Source organism: Mus caroli, unplaced genomic scaffold (genome assembly GCF_978045245.1).
Source record: "Mus caroli unplaced genomic scaffold, Mus_caroli_1 scaffold_20, whole genome shotgun sequence".
Taxonomy (NCBI): Eukaryota; Metazoa; Chordata; class Mammalia; order Rodentia; family Muridae; genus Mus; species Mus caroli.
Genome location: NW_028227275.1, coordinates 19344626 through 19368862, shown reverse-complemented (window position 1 = coordinate 19368862; position 24237 = coordinate 19344626). Strand labels below are relative to the sequence as shown.

The 24237-nt window shown below is 44.6% G+C and overlaps 1 protein-coding gene and 1 pseudogene across 3 annotated transcripts in view; one reads left to right on the top strand and one right to left on the bottom strand.

The window, feature by feature from the left end:
* Mms19 (MMS19 cytosolic iron-sulfur assembly component) overlaps nt 1–24237 on the bottom strand; it is a 36596-nt gene that overhangs the window by 8376 nt on the left and 3983 nt on the right. The window contains exons 2-19 of one of the 3 annotated variants that reach the window (XM_029472419.2): nt 20901–20973; nt 16836–16884; nt 13249–13349; nt 11746–11831; nt 11292–11366; nt 10842–10911; nt 10393–10521; nt 10240–10301; nt 5218–5304; nt 4504–4578; nt 3869–3946; nt 3167–3305; nt 2763–2917; nt 2461–2539; nt 2075–2200; nt 1835–1916; nt 1290–1390; nt 1042–1191 (exon numbers count right to left, since the gene is read on the bottom strand). In XM_029472419.2, the coding sequence (XP_029328279.1) occupies nt 1042–1191; nt 1290–1390; nt 1835–1916; nt 2075–2200; nt 2461–2539; nt 2763–2917; nt 3167–3305; nt 3869–3946; nt 4504–4578; nt 5218–5304; nt 10240–10301; nt 10393–10521; nt 10842–10911; nt 11292–11366; nt 11746–11831; nt 13249–13349; nt 16836–16884; nt 20901–20958 (1702 nt within the window). In that variant the 5' untranslated portion in view covers nt 20959–20973. The remainder of the gene's footprint in view (nt 1–1041; nt 1192–1289; nt 1391–1834; nt 1917–2074; nt 2201–2460; nt 2540–2762; nt 2918–3166; nt 3306–3868; nt 3947–4503; nt 4579–5217; nt 5305–10239; nt 10302–10392; nt 10522–10841; nt 10912–11291; nt 11367–11745; nt 11832–13248; nt 13350–16835; nt 16885–20900; nt 20974–24237) is intronic. The other 2 variants (XM_021151442.3, XM_021151443.3) reach the window with 2 other exon arrangements.
* On the top strand, nt 22302–22402 carry LOC115030028 (U6 spliceosomal RNA; annotated as a pseudogene).

Genomic DNA, 24237 nt, shown 5'->3' with positions numbered 1-24237 from the left:
GGTTTTCTCTAAAGAACTTCCAGGTCTAGGGGTGTTTTGCCACCATGTCTGTGTACTCAGTGCCAACAGTGCCAGAAGAGGGCATCAGGGTCCCTTGTGACTGTAGTGACAGACATTTGTGAGTTGCCATGTGGGTTCTGGGAGTTGAACCAGGGTCCTCGGGAAGGGTTTTATGTATCCAAGATGGCCATGCATTTCTGATCTTCCTACCTATCTCCACATCTGAGTGTTGGTATACAGACAGGAAGACCTTGTCTATCTGATGCAGTGCTGGGGATGTGGCCCGGTGTTCTAGACAGTGCTCTACCAACTAAGCGACATGCCCAGCTCACGGTGCAACTTTTATACATGCAGATAGAACTGCGGGTCAGAGGATGTGTACTGTGTAATTCAAGAAGAGGAGCTCATTCAGTTTTTTGAAGATAATGAGACTGACAGAGTTGGACTGAGATCCAAATATCAGACTTTTCTTCCTTTTCCTTTTAACGTTTACCATGTCCACAAGAAAAAAATTTTTTTTTCATGTTTCAAATATTGGTTACCAGAGCCTGGAAAGGAAGGGAAAGGGAGAAGAGGGAGAGGTAGATACCAGGTGCCACACGAGATTAGAAGAATAGCTTTTGTGGGTGTGCACGGTCTCTGAATCAGCTACGAGCGTGAGCCAGGAAGCCCCGAAGATCCTCCCAAGAGATACAGTGTTCAACAGGATTACTAAGGATAAGAACAGTTTCTAGAATATTGCAAAATACCAAATAGAAATGGCTCTCAAGACTGCCGAGACACCAAAGGGCTGATGTGTAAGCTAACCGTAGACCACTTCCTTTCTTATGGTGTATTTGGATGAAACGTCAAACTGTACAACCGTAAATGTATATCTGCTTACTGTATAGCTATATTAATATTACTATATAAACAATCACTAGGTATTGGTTTTAAAGAGCTTACCATGTCACTGCTATGTACAACTACAATTACAACTTACAGGCCCTAGACCAGGGTTCCATTTAGTCCTGGCCCTTGGTGAGTGTTACTGCTAGTTACCTTTGTTTGCTTGACAGAGATGCTTCAGTAGCAGAGGCAGTGTCTCCTTGACAATGCTGGGATGTGTTGAAACAGCTGACAAAGCTTGCAGACAGCGGAAATGCCGGGAACATTTGGTGGGACCATCTGCTCTAGCCACATCTGACTCCCCTGAAAGCAATTGGTGAGATAAGTTTTTCCTGTGTGGTGGTGTGAAGGCCTTCTCAGAAAGCCCTGCTGGCAAGGGTTGGAACAGTTAGTACACATACCTTTATGCAGCTCCTCAGCAAGCTTAGGGAGCAAGTGTCTGCTGAAGGCTCCAGGATACAGAGTGGCCAGGGTTCCTGATGCCTCCAGTGCTGCCACCCTACTGGGGACAATGAACAGCATTAGCAGAGCCTTGGCCCATCACTCTTCCCAAGGCCTGAGAGCAGGAAGCTCCACGAGAATGGGCTCTCATGGATACCTTGCTGAAGAGCAAGACAAGTCCTACAACACTTGGTTGGACAGGACTTCTTTTTTTGTTTTTGTATTGTTTTTGTTTTTTGTTTTTTCCTTCTTTTTGAGCCAGTGTTTCTCTGTGTAGCCCTAGTTGTCTTAGAACTCTCTGTAGACTAGGTTGAGGTCAAACTCACAGAGATTGGCCTTCCTCTGCCTCTGAGTGCTAGGATTAAAGGCTTGTGCCATTGTCTTTCTGACCACTCAGCAGCCATATCCACACAGCACAGAACTCTGGCCTTGGCTGCATCTGCTGCTACTGATACAGAGGTGGGGTACAACTGCCCAGGATACCTCAACTGCTCTAGATTCTCACCAACTCTGGGAATCTCCCTCCAGGAAGGTCAGTCGGTACAGGTGACCTCCTGCCAGCTCCAAGTCCTCAGCAGACAGGAGACCTGCAGTTAGAGAGAACACTACCTGCATCTGTGCGTCCTTGTAGCCACCACCCTCCCAGGAAACCCTAGGACAAAGTACAGCACCCAGTGCCGCAGTGAGGACAGGGAATGCAAGGAGGGATCAATGCCCTCCTTGTCCTTTCTCCTGTGACATGTACCTGGCTGGGCACCCAAGACTGTGAGCGTCCGGATGCCAACAAGCTGAAGCTGGGTGCTGGGGTCTGTTAGAGCCATGAACACCAATGAGCATAGCTGGTCTTTGAAGCTACTCAGAGGCCTTTCATCTAGGAGAGACAAAGGCCAGGTCAGACGGGCTCACACCCATCCCTGACTGCAGTGCTGCAGACAACGTTGGGCAGATTTTAAGAGCTGGGATTCTAGGAGATGTGCATTGGAAAATGGCAATGCCATCAGTATAGTATTGCACTGCAGCCGATGAACATGGCCACTCTCCTGGACTCCTCTGTAGTACTCCGTCCTGCTGTACTTCTGGGCTACAAGGCTCAATAACTGCCCAGGATACCTCAACTCAAAGTGACCTCACCTCTGTCTTCATAGCTCCATTTCTGCTGTAGCTTTAGGAATCCCAGGATCATTTCAAGGATTGTCCGCCGCTGGTTGCTCTGATATTTCAAGGAATACTGGGGTCAGAGACTACGTTAAAGGATTTCAGCTCTGCTATTCTAACAATGAACCTTTTACTTAAGACAGAGACTATGTGAGAGTAAACAAGGGAACAAGCTAAGGTTAACAGGAGAAAACCCAGATCTATCTGAGACCAAACTAGAATGTCAGTCTCTCCAAGAAAGGGACCACAGGCACCCAAGTCTCACCTGTCCCCCTTACCTGGCTGTGCTTGTGGAACTGTTCCAGCAGCAAGGGAAGCACGTTGCTGGTGAGGTGCTCACAGGCCCGGGCAGACGCACCTGCAGCTGCCTGCAACAGCTTAGCGCTAGGCCATACAAGTTTCATGTCTGGTTCACATAGATGGTGCCTGCAGTCTAGAGAGGCAGCAATCACAGACCTGGGGAGTAGGCCAAATATTGCCTGTTTCCCCTTTAATCATAGAGGTTGGAGACTGACACCTGGAACTATTTGCTAGCAGTTAACATCTAACTGCCCTCAATACAAGTAGGGCTGCAGCCCCCAAATTATTGGACATGTGCGAGCCACCCATAAAGGGACACTGGCCCAAAGGAATATCAGCTCCAAGGTACTCACTCCCTTCGCTGGCTCCACGGTCCCATTACCTTGCAGGATGTTGCTAAGGAAGGAGCCAAGGAGGTCCTCAGCATCAGCTCTCAGCACAGAGCAGGACAGACACGCAGTCAGGGAGTGGAGAGCTGCCAGGCCCTCTGCCTCTACTCGCTCACTCGCAGTCTGGAACACCTGTCAGGGAGGGACCCCATGGCTACTGAGGTGAGCTTGTCCCAGCTAAGTCCCCACCACTGCACTGCCTTTCTTCTTGGGGTGCAGAAGAGTGTGCACTTGAGAATGTTTGGGGCACAGCAATGAAAATTAAAAACCCAACCTACTAGTATCTTCTTGGTTGGTTATATGTTCAGCAAGTCTTTTACCCGACTGGGAATGACATACTGCAAGAAACAGTTACCCACATAGAATAGAGATTATTATGACCCTTATTTAAGTCTCTTTCTCTCTCTTTACATTCAGATGGTGTCAGACCTATGCTCCTTGCCATGACAGGACAAGAAGCAGGCATTGTACAAAGGTGGCCATGTATTGTCACCAAGCAGGAAGCCCTCAAAAGAGAACTACCCCCTTTGACGTTCAACTGGAAATCTTTCTATCCCCTTGCTTGTTCACTGAAAAGAACACACACAGCATCTTGACTCTGGGAGACAGGAAAAAGGACAGGCCAGGGCCATTACTTCTCCTCATGCCCCGTATCTGTCAACTAACGCCAGTGAGTTCAAGTAACCAACACTCACCTCTCTACGGATGGAAGCCCAAAGGCTGGGCAGGAAGTCCTTCAGCTCCTTCTGTCCATACACAGCACAGCAAGCATTCTGCCAAAAGAACCACAGCCATTAGCTAGCTCACGCTCAAGGTGCTCTAGGATACATGGGCACCTAAATATGGTGGATTCTCAGCAGGGAAACCTTCAAGGTGTCCTAACAGTTCTACTGAGTGCACAGAAAAGAGCTCAGCCTATTTCTTACTGAAAGTACAAGGCTGATGGCAAAGCCCAGTGAAAGAGCGCTTGCTTACCTAGGATACATGAAGCTCTGGGTTCAATTACTAGCACCCATCCTCCACTAAGACAAGGTCTGCATTAGCAATACACATTAGTCTTATTAATTGGGAAGTGGAAGTAAAAAGATCAGGCCAGCCTGAGCTGAGAGACCCTTTCTCAAAAATCCAAAAAGAAAAAGAAGAACACTGACCAGTTCTTAGCTACACAGAGTAAGACAGTATGAATGTAATACAGTGCTTAGATAAACATTATAAGCCTAAGTCCTGGCCCGTGAGGCACGTGAACTGACCCCCGGCTGGCCACGAAGCTGCACTTTAGTATCACTAACCTGTGCAGAGATAGCTGGATCCTGTAAGGAGAAACACTCACCAGAGTTTGCAGAGAATCCAGCTTGGCACTTAAAATCTCCGAATCCACTTTCTCAATTAGCAGAGGCAGTAAGAACTGTGGCAAAGGAGGAAAAAGCAGAAGCCTGAGAGAGTATTTTAGCCATCAGAACCAATGCCCATATTATCATCAGCCCTAAGAGACAGGTGCTATACCAAGAAGTGGGGTTCAGGTCACGAGTTACAACTGTAACCAACATTCCTGCCACGCTGTGGTACTTAAGAAATAGGCACGTTAGCAAAGCTGATGCGTGTGAAGTACACTGTCTACAGAAGACATCAGTATTTTAGGGGATGGGATGATGACGTTTTCGATGCTGAAAGTCTGAAAGTATTTGATATATAAGATACTTATAGAACATCAACCCTAAAATACATAATAGAGCATTCTATCTCCTTATGCTTTTACTTTTCAAAAAACTTGTTGTTGTAATTGTTTTACGTGTATAAATGTTTGCTTGCAGGCACGTCAGTATACCACATGCATGTCTGATGCCACGCAGGCCAGAAGGTGTATTATATCATCTGGAACTAGAGTGACAGATGGCTGTGAGCCACCATGGGGTACTGGGCATCACACCTGGGTTCTTTGGAAGAGCAGCCAGTGCTCTTACTGCTGAGCCATGTCCAGACCCCCACACTGCTCTTTCTTTGGAGTGTTCTCTGGGCAGAGACTATTACAGTAGACCAGACCCACCTCAGCAAAGCGCGGTGTAGATGCCAGCACAGCACGGAGACTCAGGATGAGATCCTCTCTCTGGATGCCGTAAGGATCGTTAGGCGGCTGAAAATGGAAAGGAACCATGGATTTGTACAATTTTCGGGCCACCCTTGGACATAAGTCTGAACCTGGCAAGCCTGCAGAACAGGCAATCCCTAGACACAATCTAGCACAATCACACACCATGAGGCCCCAGCAAAAAGTTTTGCTCACTCTTAACATATTTTTGTCTTTAGGCATTTATTTTATTTTTCGGTTTCTTTTTTTTTTTTTTTCCGGTTTTTCAAGACAGGGTTTCTCTGTATAGCCCTGGCTGTCCTGGAACTCACTTTGTAGACCAGGCTGGCCTCGAACTCAGAAATCCGCCTGCCTCTGCCTCCCGAGTGCTGGGATTAAAGGCGTGCGCCACCACGCCCGGCTTTATTTTTCGGTTTCTTGAGACAGCTTTTCTAAGTAGCCCTGGCTCTCCTGGAACTCTAGACAACACTGGCCTTGAACTCAGAGAGATCCATCTGCCTTTGCCTTCTAAGTGCTGGGATTAAAGGTGTGTACTGAGTGGTGACACCCAGCAAGTCACTTATTTTTGCAGTGCTAGAATTAAGCAAGCATTTTGTACATGCCAGCCGAGCATTGTACCACTAAACTGTCTTCCCAACCCAGGCACATTCCATTCCCCTTTACCTTTATTCCTGTGTTTTGGAACGGTTGCTATGTAGCCTCCTGAATGCTAATTAGCATTACTAATATGAGCTACCACAGCACGCCCCAACACATTTTCTATCAGATCTACTGTTTACCACTTAGAGATAAAGATAAGCCCAATTACCAGCTGGCCTGCTTCTTCTCTGTATATATGTTAAGATGACTAATTGTATGGCTTGTAATCTATTTCTCACTTACTACATCAAGAACACCTTTTTAATAAGAAATGATCTCATGTAGCTCAAGCTAACTTGGAACACTGGATGTAGCTAATGTTGACCTAGAACTTCTGATTCCCTTGTGTTTACCTCTCAAGTGTTTGGCGCTACAGGCGTGGGCCACCAAACTTGTATTTTATGCTAGAATCAAACCGAGTACGTGGGCATGCCAGGCAAGTACTCTACCACCGAGTTACACTGTCAGTTACATTAAGATCATTCTCACCCAGGTGTGGGGGCACACAACCCTCTCTTTAATCCCAGCACTCAGGAGGCAGATCTCTGTGAGTTCCAGGGCAGCCTGGTCTCCAGAGTGAGTTCCAGGACAGCCAGGACTATACAGAGAAGCCCTATCTGGAAAAAACTAGAATGAAAATAAAAAAACATTCCCAAATGGTATTATTCTTCCTGAATATTAGTTTTATTATGTGGTTAAGTCAGTTGAAATAATTTCTCTTGGATGGACATTTTTATCTTTTTTTCACTTATATAAATAAAGCAGCAACTATGACAGTATAAAAAGCATTGATAACGTCTGTATCAAACCAGCAGACTGAAAATATCAATCAGATTTTTCCTTTTCTCCTCCGGAAACTGCACTAAAAATATAGTAAAGTTTGTTTGGTTTGGTTTGGTTTAAGTCAAAAAGCTAAATGTTGAAGAGAACCAGATAAGAGAGACAAAATTCTAGAAACTGGAAGGCAGACAGTCAGAAGGAAATGACTCAACACAGCTAAGATGAAAGACCCAGGGTAGACCTGGGGATAGCTGAGTGACTATCACTACACAGTCCCTGAGGGCTTTGGAACTGGCAGTTCTAAGGGAAGCTGGAACAAGGAATGGGGACAGAGAAGCAGACGGAGCTCCTGGACAGTTTCTCTATTCTTCCTTCATCATAGCAGAGCCTTGAAGTTTAATTTTCAACACTGGGTAAGAAAGGAGTCTACAGTTTTGGTGGTGCCGTTGAGAGCCTCAGTGCTGCACCAGGAGGTCAAAGGGATATGGTACCGGTATTGATAATCTCAGTTCACTTCTGCCAGGCAGTCCTTTTTTTTTCCTTTTTTCTTTTCTTTTGTTTTTCTTGTGCTAGGCAGTCCTAAGTTTTTTTGTTTTTGTTTTTTTTAAAGAAGATTGGCAAAATAAAGATGATTTTAAGAAGTTCCCATATATCCACGTTAAGTCATTAGAAAATGAAGCTCATATAGAATTTCCACCAATGTGTTCAGGGCTTCCCCTCAACAAAACAAAACAAGGGAGGGAGCAAGGAATATGTATGAATATGTGTGTATGTATGTGTGTATATACACATATATATATATAGAGAGAGAGAGCGAGAGAGAGAGAGATTGACCAACTGATGGAGCCAGTGATGGCTCACCAGGTAAAGGCCCTTTCTATCTACATAAGCCTAGCGCTGAGTCCAACCCTGAGAAGCCATGTAAAGTGCAGAGAGAACTGACTCCACAAAGCTGTCCTCTGATATCCACCTGTATCCCACGGCACCTAAGTACCAGCTATCCTCACACACAGACTAAGGAGCCGGCTCAGTGTGGAGAAGCTGGCACCGAGGCTGACGACCTGGGATCTACATGGTGGAAAGTAAGGGCCGACTCCCACATGCACAGGGGCTGTGGAGCAGTTTCCTCAGAGGCTAATTAAATTAAGCCTTTTGTTTTGGAGAAGCTTAAGACCCAGGATAAATGGGGATGTCAAACTGGGTATTTTAAGAAAGAATGTTTACAGGGAGATGAAGTACTCTATCCTCCAGGCAAGATGGCTAAGACAGGAAACAAACAACTTAAAATATCTTTAAGAAGTCCTTGAAATTGACCAGATTCACTAGCCTCTCCCTCTCCAAGTATATATCATAGGCAGTAAAAATTGTTGAGACACTCTCAGAGGAACCAAGCAGCCTGGAAGAAAGACCAGCTGAGCTGCCTGAAGAGGCTCAGGCCAGCGGAGGCATCTGAAAAGGGTACTCTCTAGCCTGCTGAGCTGCAGCAGACTGGGCAGTGTGCACCAAGGTATATTTTGTGAGATGTCATCTTTGGTGATGCACTTATCTTTGAATCATTTCTTTCCTGTAAATAACTCCTCACTCATATTCCTGTTAGAACCTCAATCAAATTGTTTCACCAATTCAGACTGTGTTGGTGTTCGTACTGTGGTCTGTTGACAGTTCCCTCTCTAGAGTGGGCAGACCTTTGTTTATACCTGCCAAGAACAGTGTTCCAGTGTGAGCAGTCACACAAATGTAAACAAAAAAGATTTAAGGGCTAGAGAGATGGCTCAACTGATTAGGGCACATAGTGCATGAACAAGGAACCTGAGTTCAGTTCCTAGACTCACGTTTGGATGCTCATAAGGACCTGTAATTGCAGCATCAGGGCACCAACACCCTATTCTGTCATATGCACACATAAGACATATATTCACTCAGATATATACCATAAATTTAAAAAAATCTTTAAAAAATTTAAAGTAACATTATTATTTTTGAAAGATATATCTACCCATGAACTAAAAACAGAACACTACAAAACAAAGAGAAATCAATAATGATAATGATGATGATGATGATAATAAACTTAAAGAAAACTTTCCTATCTAAGAGTGACACAGAGTGTGTGTCAGGAGATGTGTGAGAGGCCAGGCCTAGTGGTACAGCTTGTAATCACAACAGTTAGGGACTGAGCCTTGCTACAAGTTCAAGGTCACACACATAGCAAGACCTTATCTCACAACACCACCAGGAATAGAACTCACTTGTGTAGCCAGAGCTTTTACCTGCTGAGGCATCTAGCTTGCCCTATTACTTTACACACACACACACACACACACACACACACGCACACGCACACATACTCACACACCCTTGTCTGCCTGCCTGCCTGCCTGCCTGCCTGTCTGTCTGTCTGTCTATGTATCTTATCTATCAGCTGAACCAGTCTTTCACAGGTCTAAGGTTGTTCTGAGCTGTAACGATGGTTATTGGTTATGAAACATTTATTGATTATGAAGCAGTGTCAGCAGAAAGGAGGTCTAGCAGGATACCGACTGAGATAATCTGGGGAATGATGTCTAGTAAAGACAGCTGGGGCTCTTTAAAGTCAGCCAGAGCCAATATTCTCCAGCTCACTTGGCATGCTGCAGTCAAGGCTTTCATTTCTTTCACACTGCTAATACTTGCAGCACACATCCCCACACATCCCATGTAACAGAAGACCAAAGGTACCTGACCGTAGAAAAGAAACATAAAAGCAGAGTCAGAGCACACACTTGCTGTGCACGCTGTGTGGAACTGTAATACTTTGCTGTGATCATTTGCTTTATTACCTAGATGCCCTCCGTAACTACAAACTCATCTTCTATACTTCCCCCAGAAACCACCCAACATCCTCTCATCTGCTAGGTCAGTTCCTGCCAACTGTAGCTTCTACTAAACCCTTGTCTTTCAGAATGACTCTAGTACCATTCATTTTGATATCTAATCTATATTGTTACCTCAATGCTGCAGCCTTCAAGGGCAGGGACCACAGCTTACAACCCTGTGCCCTTCAGCACTGAGTGCATTGCTAGGTACCCTCTCAAGTACTTGCTGAGTTGAATCCCACCTTTGGTGTTAGATGACTCTCTATTTTCCAGTTTACTAAAATATGAATCCATAAGGACTTTAAAATATCTATCAGCCTGGGAAAATAGCTCAGTGGAAAAAGTGACAGGACAGCAGGAGCCACAGACCCCAATACAACGGTGGCTGTGTGACCCCAGCCCTGGGGCAGTGGACAGTGGTGTGCAGACAGTGGCCAGTCCAAAACCAGGGAGCTCCAATGTGCGTGGCAGACCCTGGTGGCAGGAGGGTCTGTCATGAACAAGTGGACAGGTATAAAAGAGACACTCAACGTCCTCCTCTGCCTCCACACTCAGGCACCCACACTGCACAAAACTGCACATGCATACACACTAAGCAAACAAAATGTAAATCCAGGGACTGTCTGTTTTGTTTGCGTGTCTAGAACAATGTCTCCACATAGCGCATATTCTTGAGTATCTGATCCAGAATGAAGGTGCTACTTACAGGGGTAAAATCAATAGGGAAATAACAAGATGTCACTTCAAATAACTCTTCCACAAAAGGTCCTGCGGCAACAGAGAAAGGATAAAGTTGACTTGGGTTCATTACCTCTAGCAGCTTCAATCAGGTAATTAATTCACTGCTATGAAAACATACCCAGACTGTAGTCCTTGGAGATGAGGTCATGGACGATGCGGAAAGCCAGCAAAAGATTACGGGGATCCTTCTCCCCATCCATCACCTGGATGAAGCCAAATGTGAAGTCAGCTCCCAGACCCTTCAGCTCTGGGAAGGAGAAAACAAGGTCACTGCTGTCCCATGGGACAGAAAGCCTGGTGTCTTCCTGCTGCCTCTTGCTCTCCTTTCCTGCCTAGATCTAAGTACTCAGTGAAGATATGTGCAAGTCAGTGTGTGCATGCATGCGCACTTACTCAAGTCCAGAATTAAAAACCTTACTATGCTGGGAAAAGTCTGTACCCCAAACCTTTATCATTCCTCAGTCTGAGGCCTTTCACATATCCCCTAGAGTACAATCCACCCTTCTAATGGGGGTTGCGGGGGGGCAGGGGGAGAAAGAGCAATCGCTTGCTTCTCAGATTCCTCACCTTCTTCTCGTGATCGCATGAAGTTAGTGATGATGCTGAAGACAGTATGGCGGTCCACCTGTAGCAGGGACTTGAGGATGGGGAAGAAAGACAGTGAGTGGAAAAGAGAACAAAGAATTCTTCAAACACTACAACCATTTCCTACTTCACGAATCTCTAAGCCAGCACGAGATCAGGTTAAGAGGACTGCAGAGAAAGGGCCTGGCTACTGACCAGCACAACAATGATGCCAGTAACCTAAACCTGCTTCATGTATGGCTTAGGTTCTTCAGCTGAGAGAATATTTCAGATCTAGTGTCGTCATTCCTCCCTTACCCAGTAGAAAGGTAAAGTCACCAGACCTTAAAGCATCCAGAACATGGAAGACAATCTGTTGTCACCTTGTCCTACTTATAGCAAATACACAAGACAAAGACTGACAACAAGAAATCAGCAACTATTACCACTCACCTGTACATGTACCTCCTGGAAGATGGCTTTAAGCACAGAGACAGCTAGTCCCGGGGGCAGGGCCACAGACATGCTCTGCGGTAGGAGGGAAGATATGAGTGAGAAAACTGTCTCTAAGATACAACTCTACAACGTGCCTCACTGGGTAATTGGGTATCCCAACATCCCTGCTCAGGAGGAAGCATTCACAGTGAGAAACGCTCTCTAGCCAAGTATTTCTCCACAGCTCCTTTTTATTTTTAGTGTAGATGATAGGTGCAGTGTATGACAAGGTAAAGTGGAACTGCCACACGGGGTGACCTCACCCTCTAGAGTAAGAACTACAGGTCTGGCTGACAGTAACCTACTCCTCTATGCGCCTTTGTCCTTCAGCATGTGAAGGTTCATCTCCAAAAGGCCCGGAGTGAACCTTCCAAGGACTACTGCAGACAGCCATGCAGTGAAAAGGACTTACCAGTGCCCTCAGGCCCTGTAGGACAGATGGGACCACGAGATGATGGTCCTTCAGCCGGTTCTCATAGAACAGGATCAGGTGGACCACTGCACAAACCAGATCGGTGTTAGCTTATCAGGAGGAAGACCCAGCAGCTACCTTTATCTGCTTCCTGAGGCCATCCCATTTCGACTTCCCTACAAATGTTCTTCTGAATCAAGAAATGCACTTTTAGCCGGGCGGTGGTGGCGCACGCCTTTAGTCCCAGCACTAGGGAGGCAGAGGCAGATGGATTTCTGAGTTCGAGGCCAGCCTGGTCTACAGAGTGAGTTCCAGGATAGCCAGGGCCACACAGAGAAACCCTTTCTCAACAAAACAAAAACAAAAACAAAAACCCTAAAAAACAAACAACGACGAAAGAAACTCACTTCCACTTCATGGTGTCTTTACTTAGCGAAACAGGAAAGTCTTTTACTATTCATTTTCATATAAACTCACAGCGAAACCCAGCTTTCCCCTCAGAACTGCTTTCTTTTTAACTGCATTATTTTATGTGTATGTGGTGGTCTGAATAAAAATGGCTCCCAAAGGTTCATCTATTTGAATGCTTGGTCCTCAGGGAGAGGCTCTACTTGAGAGGAATTGAGAGGCGTGGTTTGCTGAAGGGAGCATGTCACTGGAAGTGTTTCAAAAGCCCAAGCCATGCCTAGTATCTTTCTCTCCTTATGACTGTGGATCTGGATGTAGAACTCTCAGCTGCTTCTCCAACACCATGTCTGCCTGCATGCCACCATGCTCCCCATCATGGTGACAATGGACTAAACCTCTGAAACCATAAGCAAGACCTAATTAAATGCTTTTTAAAATAAGAACTGCCATGGTTGTTCATGCATCAGAACACTGACTAAGACACTCCAGACATAAAATGCAGGGCTCCAGGGTTTTGCCTAAAGCACCTTTATCTCTGAGCCACGTTATCAACCCCACAATCGCAATATGGATCTTTTCCTCTTTTGCTTTGGTGCTGGGGCTGAAAGCAGTTTCATGAGCTCCGCCACTACTAAGCTTGCTTTCTTTCTCTTTTTTTTTGAGGCTCTGACTAAGGACAACTTTTGGGCACCTGTTCTCTCCCTTTACTGTAGTTCCAGGGATCAAGCCCTGCTGTCAGGCTTGCACAGTAAGTGCCTGTACCCGCTCAGCCACAACAACAGTCCTCCACCTTTCCATTTCTTTACATGCTAGGGATTGAACACAGGCCTACCAACCTTTCTTTAAAGGGCCAGGCAGTAAGTATTATACATGCTTACAGGATGTAGACACTGAGATACACTGAAAAAATTATCAAAGACTATTTGAAATCCATGTCTTGTATCTTATTTTAGTCATCTCTGCCAAGTATACCAATAAGGAATGAAGTCCCTTAGTTAGCTGTGCATAGATAGGTTATAACCCTTTTGTCTGTGAACACTATGTAGGTCATGGCGCTGTGATTTGGAAAGTCATCCCTACTAGTGGTAAAAGTACCTTCCTTCTCCGAGAGCAAGGAGTGACACTGGAGCAGCACCTGTGACAGAAGCTGGGTTCCTCGAGCCCGAGTTCGGGGTTCTGCATTTTCCAGAGAGGACCTGAGAGATAGAAAGATAGAAAGCATCTGTCATTAACCAGTTCAAATTATCAAGAAAACATTCGGCAGCTAGTCACTACTCACACTTAAGTCTCTAGACAATAAAGAAAGCAAAGTCCTCTTAAAAAGTTTAAGAAAACAAACAAACAAAAAACCACCCAAAAACCCAGCCCATGAAGGTGCTCCTGAGCCAATAACATTAGTGTCCAGTAAACACCACAAGTCCCAGACAGGCAGTGGTACTGCACTTGAGAGGCAGAGGCAGGCAGATCTCTAAAGTTCAAAGCTAGCCTGGTCTACAGAGTGAGTTCCAGGACATCCAGGGCTACACAGCACTGTCTCTAAGGGGGGGGGGGGGGAGACTGAAGCCCAAACCTACCCTGATTAATCTGGCAGCAACAGAGGCTTAAGTGACACCACAGTCAACCAAAGTCTGTTTCCCCATCTCTTACTTGGCACCTGATGGGCACCATACTTACTGTGGACACATCCCTCTGAAACAGAGCTTGGTGGTACCCACGGGGCTTCAGAGATGCCTGGCAGCTGCAGCTTCTACTCAAGGGAAGCAGCAGCCTTTCACAGATTAAATAAAAACTCTGTGTATGTAGACAGAAATTTCTGTGTGTGTAAACAGAACTCTGGCTCTAGCCTTGCTTCGGCCCAAAGATTTATTTTATTATTATATGTAAGTACACTGTAACTATCTTTAGACACACCAGAAGAGGACGTCAGATCTCATTACAGACGGTTGTGAGCCACCATGTGGTTGCTGGGATTTGAACTCAGGACCTTCGGAAGAACAGTCAGTGCTCTTACTCGCTGAGCCATCTCTCCAGGCCTGGAAGGATTAAATTTTCCCCCCTTTTTGGAGACAGATTCATGTAGCCCAGGTTGGCCTCAAACTCCGCAATTGAGTATAGCCCCGAACTTATCCTTCGGTGTTCAACCTGAGTGCTGGAATCACAGAAGCGAGGCCTGATTTTATGTTGTTCTGGGGACTCAGGGCTTTGTGCGTGCTTGACAAGATCTCTCTCAACTGAGCAACAACTCTAACTGCAGCAGTTTTTGTTTTGGTTTGGTTTTTTGTTTGTTTGTTTTCTGTTTGTTTTTTTGAAATAGGGTTTCTTTGTGTAGCCTTACTTGCCTGAAACTAGCTCTGTAGACCAGCCTTAAAGTCAGAGAGCTCTGCCTGCCTCTGCCTCTGCCTCCTGAGAGCTGGTGTGAAAGGATCATACCAGCACAGTCCCTCCGACTCCAACACTTTTGGCTCATAAGGGAGTAGGTGAACTGCAGCAACAAGATGATGATATTCAAAATAACTCTCCTGAGATCACACTTCTACATAACCTCAGCAGGAAGTCGATTTCTGGAAAGCTGATCCCAGGAATTTAAAATTTAACCTTAAAGATAAAGGAACATACAACGATACAGAAATAAAACCACTCCTGATTCTGAGGACAGGAACTCAGAAATGTTTCTGCTTAGCAGGTAGAATATTGTGCATTTGCAGCATTTGAAAGAGGGACCAAGGCACACAAATGCTCCTAAGGGAATTTTTCTTAACAGCACAAGGGTGGAAACAACCCAGATGTCCATTTCAACTCATGTATAGTTAAACAGAATGCTGGTCATTGGTACAATGGAATGCTGTTTAGCAAGCCAAAAAAAAAAAAAAAAAAAAAAAGTAGACCTGACCCACGACAACATAAACCTTGTAATCATGCTGTAATGCTAACATTGGTTGTTATCATGCCATGATCTAGAATCACCCAAGAGACAAACCTCTAGGCAAACCATGAGGGATTACCTATATAAATATTCCTGTTACGGATTTTCTTGATGAAACTGAGTTAAGAAGGCTAACCCTGTATGTGGGAAACAACATTTTCTGGGCTGGGATCCTGGACTGCATGAATAGAGAGACCCCTGCTCCTTGATTTTGGATGTAGTATGACCTCATTTATGCCTCAAACTCCAGCCACCGGGCTCTCCCTGACAGAGTTTATCCTCGAGCTGTGAGCCCAATAAGCCTCCCTCCCTTAAGCTGCTCTCGTCAGCATTTCATCACAGCATTAGGAACAAGGCAGTGCATGCTCAGTGAGAGACCAGACACACGCTCACACAGCCCGCCCGGGGCTCTATATATCTGAAATGTCCACAGTCGGTTAGTCTATAGAGTGCCAGAGCCTGGGAAGAAGAGGGGCGAAGGGAATGGGTGGTAAGGAGCAGGAGGTTCACTTTGGAGTAAAAAGGATGTTTGAATGGCTGAACGTTGACGCTGGGGAAGAAAGCAGGGGGTGAGACAATTTAGTGAGCTTTGATATGTCAGATATGTATGTGTGTGTGTACAAATATGTGTATATATATATGTGTGTGTGTATAAAAATATATATTTAAAGATTTGTTTATGTGTATGGACGTTTTGCCCCTATGTATGTGTACCACATGCATGCCTAGCTCCCATGGAAGCCAGAAGAGGGTGCCAGATTCCCTGAGACTGGAATTAAAGACAGTTGTGAGCTGCCATATGAGTATGGGGAACTGAACCTGGGTCCTCTGGAAGAGCAGCCTGCATTTTTCACTACTGATCCATCCCTCTAGCCCTGTGTCAACTATATTTTCAATAAAACTATTATTAAAAAAAAAATAATGCTGAGTGGTAGTACACCTTTAATCCCAGCACTCAGGAAGCAGAAGCAGGTGGATTTCTGAGTCTGAGGCCAGCCTGGTCTATGGAGTAAGTTCAAGGACAGCCAGAGCTACCTGGAGAGACCCTGTCTCCAAACCAAACCAAAGCAAAAAAAAAACACCTAGGGCCATGAGAAAGTAACCAGAAAAGCTAAATAGTCTGTTCTGTGTAAGATGTGGCAGTTTTTAAAATCTTCCTTTAGTTTTCTGTTTTGATTTGTTTTTCCTATTTCAGAAGACATGCATTTTGAATAATAACTTATTAATAAGACTGGTCAACGTAAGTGGTCTGTGGTCTGAGATTTGAGGAAAGCAAGCCCTAGACTACAAGCATGTATCTAATCTGATTCTCAGAACCCAGGTTATAACACTCTTCTTTTAGCTGTTCCCAAGCCTCCTTGACTAGCACAGTCAAAGTCTGGGGATCTGGCACAGTCTTCCTCCCAAACATTCTCCAGACAGGGAGACAGGACCTATAGTATGTCAAAGCCATCTGGGGCAGCTAGACTCCTGAGGGATTAGGTGGATCTAAGGAAGCACAGAGGGCTGGCATTCCGATGAGACAACAGTGGAAGGCCGTAGCCGCCCATTTTACCTAAACCTGCAGGCTGAGTCAGAACCTGATGTGGATTACAGGCTGTACCTTTCTAAGAGGAACAACCCAAGACCAGCTTAGACTGAGTGCTGATATGGATCAGAAGCCTTCAACTACAAGGGAAAAAAATCAGGTTCTAGGGAGGGAATAATGCATAGAAGTATCTAGGCAAGACTGGAAGCATATTCTAAGAGAGGGGCTTACCCAAGGGCTTCTACTACTTGTAACACTGTATAGCCACCGGACTTCACATCTAGAAGAAATCGAAAGACATATGAAAAAGTTAAAACAGGGTTCAATGGTTGAGTGTTTCCTGTTTACACCGCGCCCCGTGCTAGGAGACTACACGCTGCTGAGTAAGATCCCCTCCTAGACAAGAAAGAAGCTGCCACATTTCAAATATGCAGTCGCAAGTATTTTTTTTTAAATAAGCATTTTCATCTGTAACTGAAATGATTGTATATGCAGAAAGGCCAAATTAAAGAATAAGCTGGCTACATATAAATTAGTATTATCAAATAAAAACCCTTTATGTATATAGACACACAACAGCCTATATAAAACAGCATAAAAGATGAATGGGGACAAATGGCACAAAGGCAAAACAAATAAACAAAACCATTGCTGAAGGTGTAGCTCAGCTGACTAAGTGCTGACCTGGCCTGCAGTGACTAACCCAGCAGCTAGCACAGCCTCGTAAGGGGTAGAGGAGGGTAGATCAGGGAGACCAAGAGAAAGAAAGGAACTAGATAGAAATTCAGGCCAGGTGGTGGTGGTGCACGCCTTTAATCCCACCACTCTGGAGGCAGAGGCAGGTGGATTTCTGAGTTTGAGGCCAGCCTGGTCTACAGAGTGAGTTCCAGGACAGCCAGGGCTACACAGAGAAATCCTGTCTTGAAAAACCAAAAAAAAAAGCACTCGATGCTCTGGCTTCATACCTGTCAGGATGTTGCTGCTTACAAAACAGACAAGAGACAAGGGCTGGAAGGACAGACAGAAACGGGAGTATGTACAAACATCGTTGGTAGAATGTAAACTAGTACAGTTGCTATGGAAAAAAGAGTATGGAGGTGCCTCAAAAAGAGAAAAAAAAAAGCCTCTACAACCCAGTTATAACACTCCTGTTTCACATACAAAGGAAATAAATTAATATCTGAAAAGAGTGTCATATGCCCACGTTCCCTGTAGAATTGTTCACAATAGCTCACATGTGAAACAAGACTGAAGTAGCTGTATGTGTGTACACTGAAAATCGGACAAGATCTCAACACAGAACAGTGTTATACTGTCCATGGTTATAGTATGTGCACAGAATACTTTATAATAATAATAATAAGTGCTAGGATTGAAGGCACATAGCACCACACCTGGCCTTGGGATAGTTTTAGATGAACAGAAAAGTTGCAAAGACAATGCAGAGTTTCTGTACAACCTTCACCCAGTCTTCCCCATTTTATCAGCGGACACAGTACATTTGTCAAATATATACATTTCTTAAAACTAAGAGCACAACATCGGCACACGACCACCTAACTCTAAACATTATTCAGGTTTCCCCAGTCTTCCCACTAATGCTCTGGGTCTCGGAATTAAATGTATCACTTTATAATTAGTGTCAGGAACCCTTAGGCTCCTCCCTAAGTGTCTCAGCTTTCCATGTTCTTCACAACCTTGATGAAAGAGGTCCTTTGCTAGGATGGCCTTCACTCTGGGTTTGATGCTCTTCTGTTTAGACTGCAGCTACTAGTTTTTAGAAGTCACAGGTCAGTGACTCTTCCGTCACAATGTCAGGGACAGTCGTCCGCAGGACCTCTTCTGCTCTCACAGGAGCCAGATTTACTTCAGACATGTGGCCCAGGTGTATCTCTCTCTGCAGGAGGTAGGGGTACTATTTCCTTTCAGGCACCCCATCCTTAAAGGGGAGCCATGGTTAGCCCTATTCAGGGAGGACGAGATTAAGTTCAACCATCTGGAGGAAGTAATTCTACCTAAATTATTTTAATTTCATCTACAAAGAGATTCTAGTTATTACTGTATCAATATTGACTAGTATATATTCATACACTGAGTTACAAACCAATAAATATAGTCAATTTAATAATAGCCAACAAGTCTTTTTCATTGTTCCCGATGCTCCATCTTTAGTCACTGAGCTTTTTGTTTTGTTTATCTGTGTATGTGTGCATGTGTGAAGGTGTTCTTGTACCACAGCACGCAAGTGAGGTCAGAGGATAACCTCTGGGAGACAGCTCTCTCTTTCTATTAGGTGGGCTCTGGGAATGGAATTCAGGTCTGTGGACTCGGCAGCAAGTCTTAACTTGCTGAGCCGTCTCACTGATTTGTTTTTGTTTGTTTGTTTGGTTTGTTTGTTTATTTTGGTTTTTCGAGACAGGATTTCTCTGTATAGCCATGGCTGTCCTGGAACTCACTCTGTAGACCAGGCTGGCCTCAAACTCAGAAATCCACCTGCCTCTGCCTCCAGAGTGCTGGGATTAAAGGCATGTGCTTAATTTTAATTTTTTTTTTTTTTTAACTTTGGCTGTCCAGGAACTCACTATGTAGATCAAGTTGGTCTCAAACTCACATAGATCATCTGGCTGTCTCCTGGGTGCTGGAATTAAAGCAAAGTACTCCTATTCCCAACCCCTACTGAGCTTTTCTCTGTGAATTGGAAGCCAGCTGCTCTCCATAGGAAGCTCCAAGATAGAGCTATATAGTAAGTAAGACACTATCTCAATGAAACCAACCAACCAACCATGGTCTGGGTGTGTCATTAGAATGAAACTGCTTCTAGATTCTCTCAGTTGAAAGAGCTGAGAAATATGTCTACACACACACACATACATATATATACATATATACACACATACATATATCTATATATGTACATTATATGTATGTATAACAATTCATCCACATTACACAAACATCTGCCACTATTTCTTTATCTGTATATGTCAAACTAAATATAAAATGATAAAAGTCTCTAAGTCTCAGGGGCTGGAGAGATGGATGGCTCACTGGTTAAGAGCACTGACTGCTCTTCTAGAGGTTCCAGGTTGGATCACATGTTGGTTTGTGGCTCCAATTGCAGTTCTGTGGGATCTGATACCCTGTTTTGATCTCTTTGGACACCAGGCACGAAAATAGTTCACAGATATACATGTATTTAAAAAAAAAAAAAAGTCTGCCAGGGTGTAGTGCCAACATACCTTTAATCCCAGCACTTGGGATGGGCAGGCACATCTCTAAGTTGGAAGCCAGCCTGTTCTATAGAGTGAGTTCCAGGACAGGACAGTCAGGACTACACTGAGAAACATTGTCTCAAAAAAACCGAAGGGGGAGAAATGAGAGAGAAAAGAAAGAAAAACAAGGAAAATTCTTTAAGTCTAATCTCTGTAGCCTTCAATTTGTAATATCTCTGACAGTGGGAAACTAGTTCTTTTATTTATTTATAATTACTCCTTGGTTATGAGGTATATATATATATATATATATATATATATATATATATATATATATATATATATATATATATATATATATACACACACACACACACACACACGTGTGTATGTGTGCTCATATTTGTGTGTGGTATATGTGTGAAGATGTGTGAATGCATGTATAGTTAGGGGCCAATCTCAGCTGTGGTCTCTCAGGCATCTTTTGTCTTTGACACAGGGTTTTTCAGTGACCTGGAACTTCATGTTGTAGGCTGGCTAGCGAGCCAGCTCCAGGAATTTACCTGTCTCTACCTTTGGTCACTCCGTCACTAAAGTACAAGCGTGTGCCACCATGCCCTGTCTGGGGATCTGAACTCAGGTCTTAATGCCTGCAAGCCCAAGGTATTAACAACTGAGTTACCTTTCCAGTCCCATAAATTATCTTCAGAATTGTTAGCCTCCTTGAGAAACAAGTTTATGGGAACAATACAGTGCTTTTATAGTTTTATCTTTGGCTATACAGTTTCTAGACAAACTTGTTCTCTAAAATCACTCATGTCAGATCTTTCCCCCCACCACTTCAACTGAGGCTATGTCCCACAGTAATAGCAAAGATCATGCCAGAGTCTACAGTCCACTGTGGGATGGAAGAGGAGCTTCTCACCATGTATCCTTTGACACCTTCAGTCTCCTACCTGGTAAATATATAGCTTAGCATTAGCAACACCACACAAGTAACAGATCTGCCTCTACATTTGCAAGAGGAAAGCAAGGAGTAACAGGCTGTCTTGGAAGGACTGGGTTATCATGGATGAAGCTTTACCTAATGAAGGTATGGGAATTACTTCCAAAAGTCTGTTCATGGTTCTTGACTTAGACATCTCTAAATGCTGAACCTGTCAACAAAAGGGAAATGCGGGAAAGACTTCAGCATGCTGTTCTAAACCTCCAGTTCCCCGAAGTCTGCTGGGCTTATGGCAACATTGTGAGCTGAGATGGGCAGAGGCTCAGTTTAGTACTAGAGTAAGCAATCCAACCAGACGGAGGGAAGGGGAACTCTAGTGAGAATTCATAGCTCGTGACTGGCACCAACTTAGCCTTCAGGCACTCCTAGCTCTACTTGTGCCAGGATGTGGAAGGCCCAGCTGCTGCCCACATGCCTGAGAAAAGAGCCCAGGGGAAAATGAGCAAGCTGTACAGTGGGGGTAGGGGCAACAAGGCAGGCTCACAGGACAAACAGATCAAGGAGCTCCCCACAGCCAAGTCCCACTCGAGAGGGTCCTTCAGATTTTAAACTGAAAGCTGCTTCTTCAGCATTCAGAATGAGTCAAATTGAAGCTGGCGGATTCCTACAGCAGAGCATCAGTGTGCGTGTGACTGCGTGACACGTGGTGGTTAAGTTTAGCTAGTATCTTATTCTAGCTCTGGTTAGTCTACCTGCCTCAGACATGACTTTCCACACCTTACAAATAACCACTACTTCTCCGCTCTTATTTTTGGTGTGATAAAAAGTGTTGGGAGCTGAGGATGCTCTGAGTGAATGCAAACTATTGACAAAGCCCAGCCCCTAGGCCCGTGGGAATTGGCAAAGGCTTCCTCCAGTCTGTGTGAACGTTGACACAGTGTACAAAAAGCGTGAGCTGCAGCTGCTCACAGCCGGACACTGCTCCCCGACAGAGACCTCCCACAGAGAGGAGCGATCCCTCTTTCACCAGCTATAAACACTGAAGGGGTATTTGGTACCCAGAAGACATCTGTGTGTCTATCCTGTCTTCATTCTCTCACTGCCTCAGTCAGGTTTTCAGGACTAAGGTGCTTGGGTGCAGTGGAAATGTTCCTGAGATTCTTTTTGTGTTGGGGCAGCTGTGGTGGGGTGCACATGTGCAGCTCAGAAGACAACTTGCAAGAGCTCATCTTCCCCTTGGTTCCTGGCTGCACATCACTTTTTTAGCCACTGAGCTTTTAGGATGTAGCAGTGCTAACAGAACACTGTGACTAGACAAGAGCAGCTGGACTGCTCTCTTAAAACAGTTCAAGTGGGTTAAGAGCACTGACTGTTCTTCCAAGAGGACCTGGGGTCAATTCCCAGCATACACAGGAAAGCTCACAACTGTCTGTAACTCCAATTCCAGAGGATCCAACACCCTGATACACCATACAGGAAGGCACAACATCAATGCATATGAAATGAAATGAAATGAATACAATTAAAAAAAAAGTCTTTGAGCTCACTTTAGCACATATGTTAAACTTGGAATGATACAGAGATTCTCATGGCCCCTATGCAAGAATGACATGCAAATTAATGATGCATTCCAAGGTTTAAAGTTTTAAAAAGGTTAAAAGTCTTCCATTCTGCTGGTACTTTATGTAGAATTATCTATCTGAAACACAACTATTTGTTTACCATCCTCATTTTCTCCTTATTGCCCCAAAGTCCTTTACAAGGTGGCTCCGGAGCTCTCTATCCACTTTCCCAGGAGTTTTCTCACTCAGTCACATGAAATGGGAAGTCCTCGTCCTTCAGTTTGAAATGCTCCTTGCCATTCCTGGTCTGAGGAACTTACGCACTCAAGTGTCAATACTTATGATGCCTTAAGTACCCCCAAGCAGAATCATTCTCTTCCTCTTTGGTGTTTCTTACATCTTAAAAGGCTGTTTTCCTTCAATACTGTTGTCTTTTATAAAGCAAACACTGGTAGGGTTTAAGGCAGAAATTGAGAGGGTCTTACTGTGTAGCCCAGGCCAGCCCTGAACTCACAGAGATCTGCCTCCCTCTGCCTTTCGAGGACTGGGCTTAAAGGAGTGTGCTTCCACACCCAGCTAGACAGGGAGTGCTTAAGAAAACCCACTGTTGCCGGGAGTGGTGGCGCACACCTTTAGTCCCAGCACTCTGGAGGCAGAGGGAGGCGGATTTCTGAGTTTGAGGCCAGCCTGGTCTACAAAGTGAGTTCCAGGACAGCCAGGGCTATACAGAGAAACCCTGTCTCAAAAAAAAAAAAAAAAACAAAAACAAAAAAACCCAAACCACTGTCAGGCTGGAGAGATGGCTCAGCTGTTAAAGGCTAGGCTCATAGCCAAAAATATAAGAAAACCCACTGTCTATGGGGCAGAAAGGCATTTTAAACAAAGTGTCCACCATTCAGTCTCCCCACAGTAATATAAAAAAGGTAACAGAAGGTGTTCTGTTCTGGGTCATGGAAATGGGTTACTAAGTTTATTTTGTTCTTGAAAGCAAGGTCTCCATCCATCCTATAGCCCAGGCCAAGCTGACCTACAACTATTTATCCCAGGCTGGCCTTTATAACTCTTCCTGGTAAAGTTTCCTGAAAGACAGGATTATAGATGTGAGCCACCTGTGCGCCTGAGCTACTAATTTTAAGTCACAGTACATTTTCCCAAATGAAAATAGCCAAAACACACAGAAATACTATCAATTATTTTTTGTACTTTGTACTTCTGGGGTAAGAGAACCTATAATAGTTAAAATAAAGAATTATTTTCCCCCGAGGGTAGTTTTACTGGCAGAAAGGAAAAATATAAGTTCCTTTCCCTTTATAGGACGCCTAAGTTTTTACAATGTGTGCAGGATTTTCTGTGTAACAATGGCCTTGCTAGCTTTCCTACCTTTGTATACTTTCCTTAGCCAAGCGAGTTCATGTGGAGCATGGAGAAGGGTCAAAAGCAGGATTTATGTGGCCACCAACACAGAAGGAACAATTAGGTCTCTGTCTGATGGAACTGCAGCCTCTTGAGAATCTGGAGTGGCAGCCCAAAGAAGGGGGGGCCAGGGCTGGGGTGCTGTGGGCAGAAGCGCATGAGCAGAATGGAGGGAAATCCCCCAGGAATAGGTTCTAGGCAGGCTCTTAAAAAGGCCATTTCTGGGGATGAGGATGGGCAAGTTCGGTTGGGCATGTGCCTGTCAGAGGCTCTGAGGTGGGTTTCCAGCACTGTATGGCACAAGCCTGTAATCCTGGCCCTTGGATCAGAAGTACAAGTTCACCCGCAGTTAAGCAGTTTTTGGCCAGTCTGCTTACAAGAGGCCCCATCTCAAAATCAAAACAAAACAACAAAAACCTTCCTGATGATGCCACAGTCGTTCCTCTACAATTACTCTTTACTCCTTAATAATTTTATTTCAGTAATAGTGGTTTCTTCGG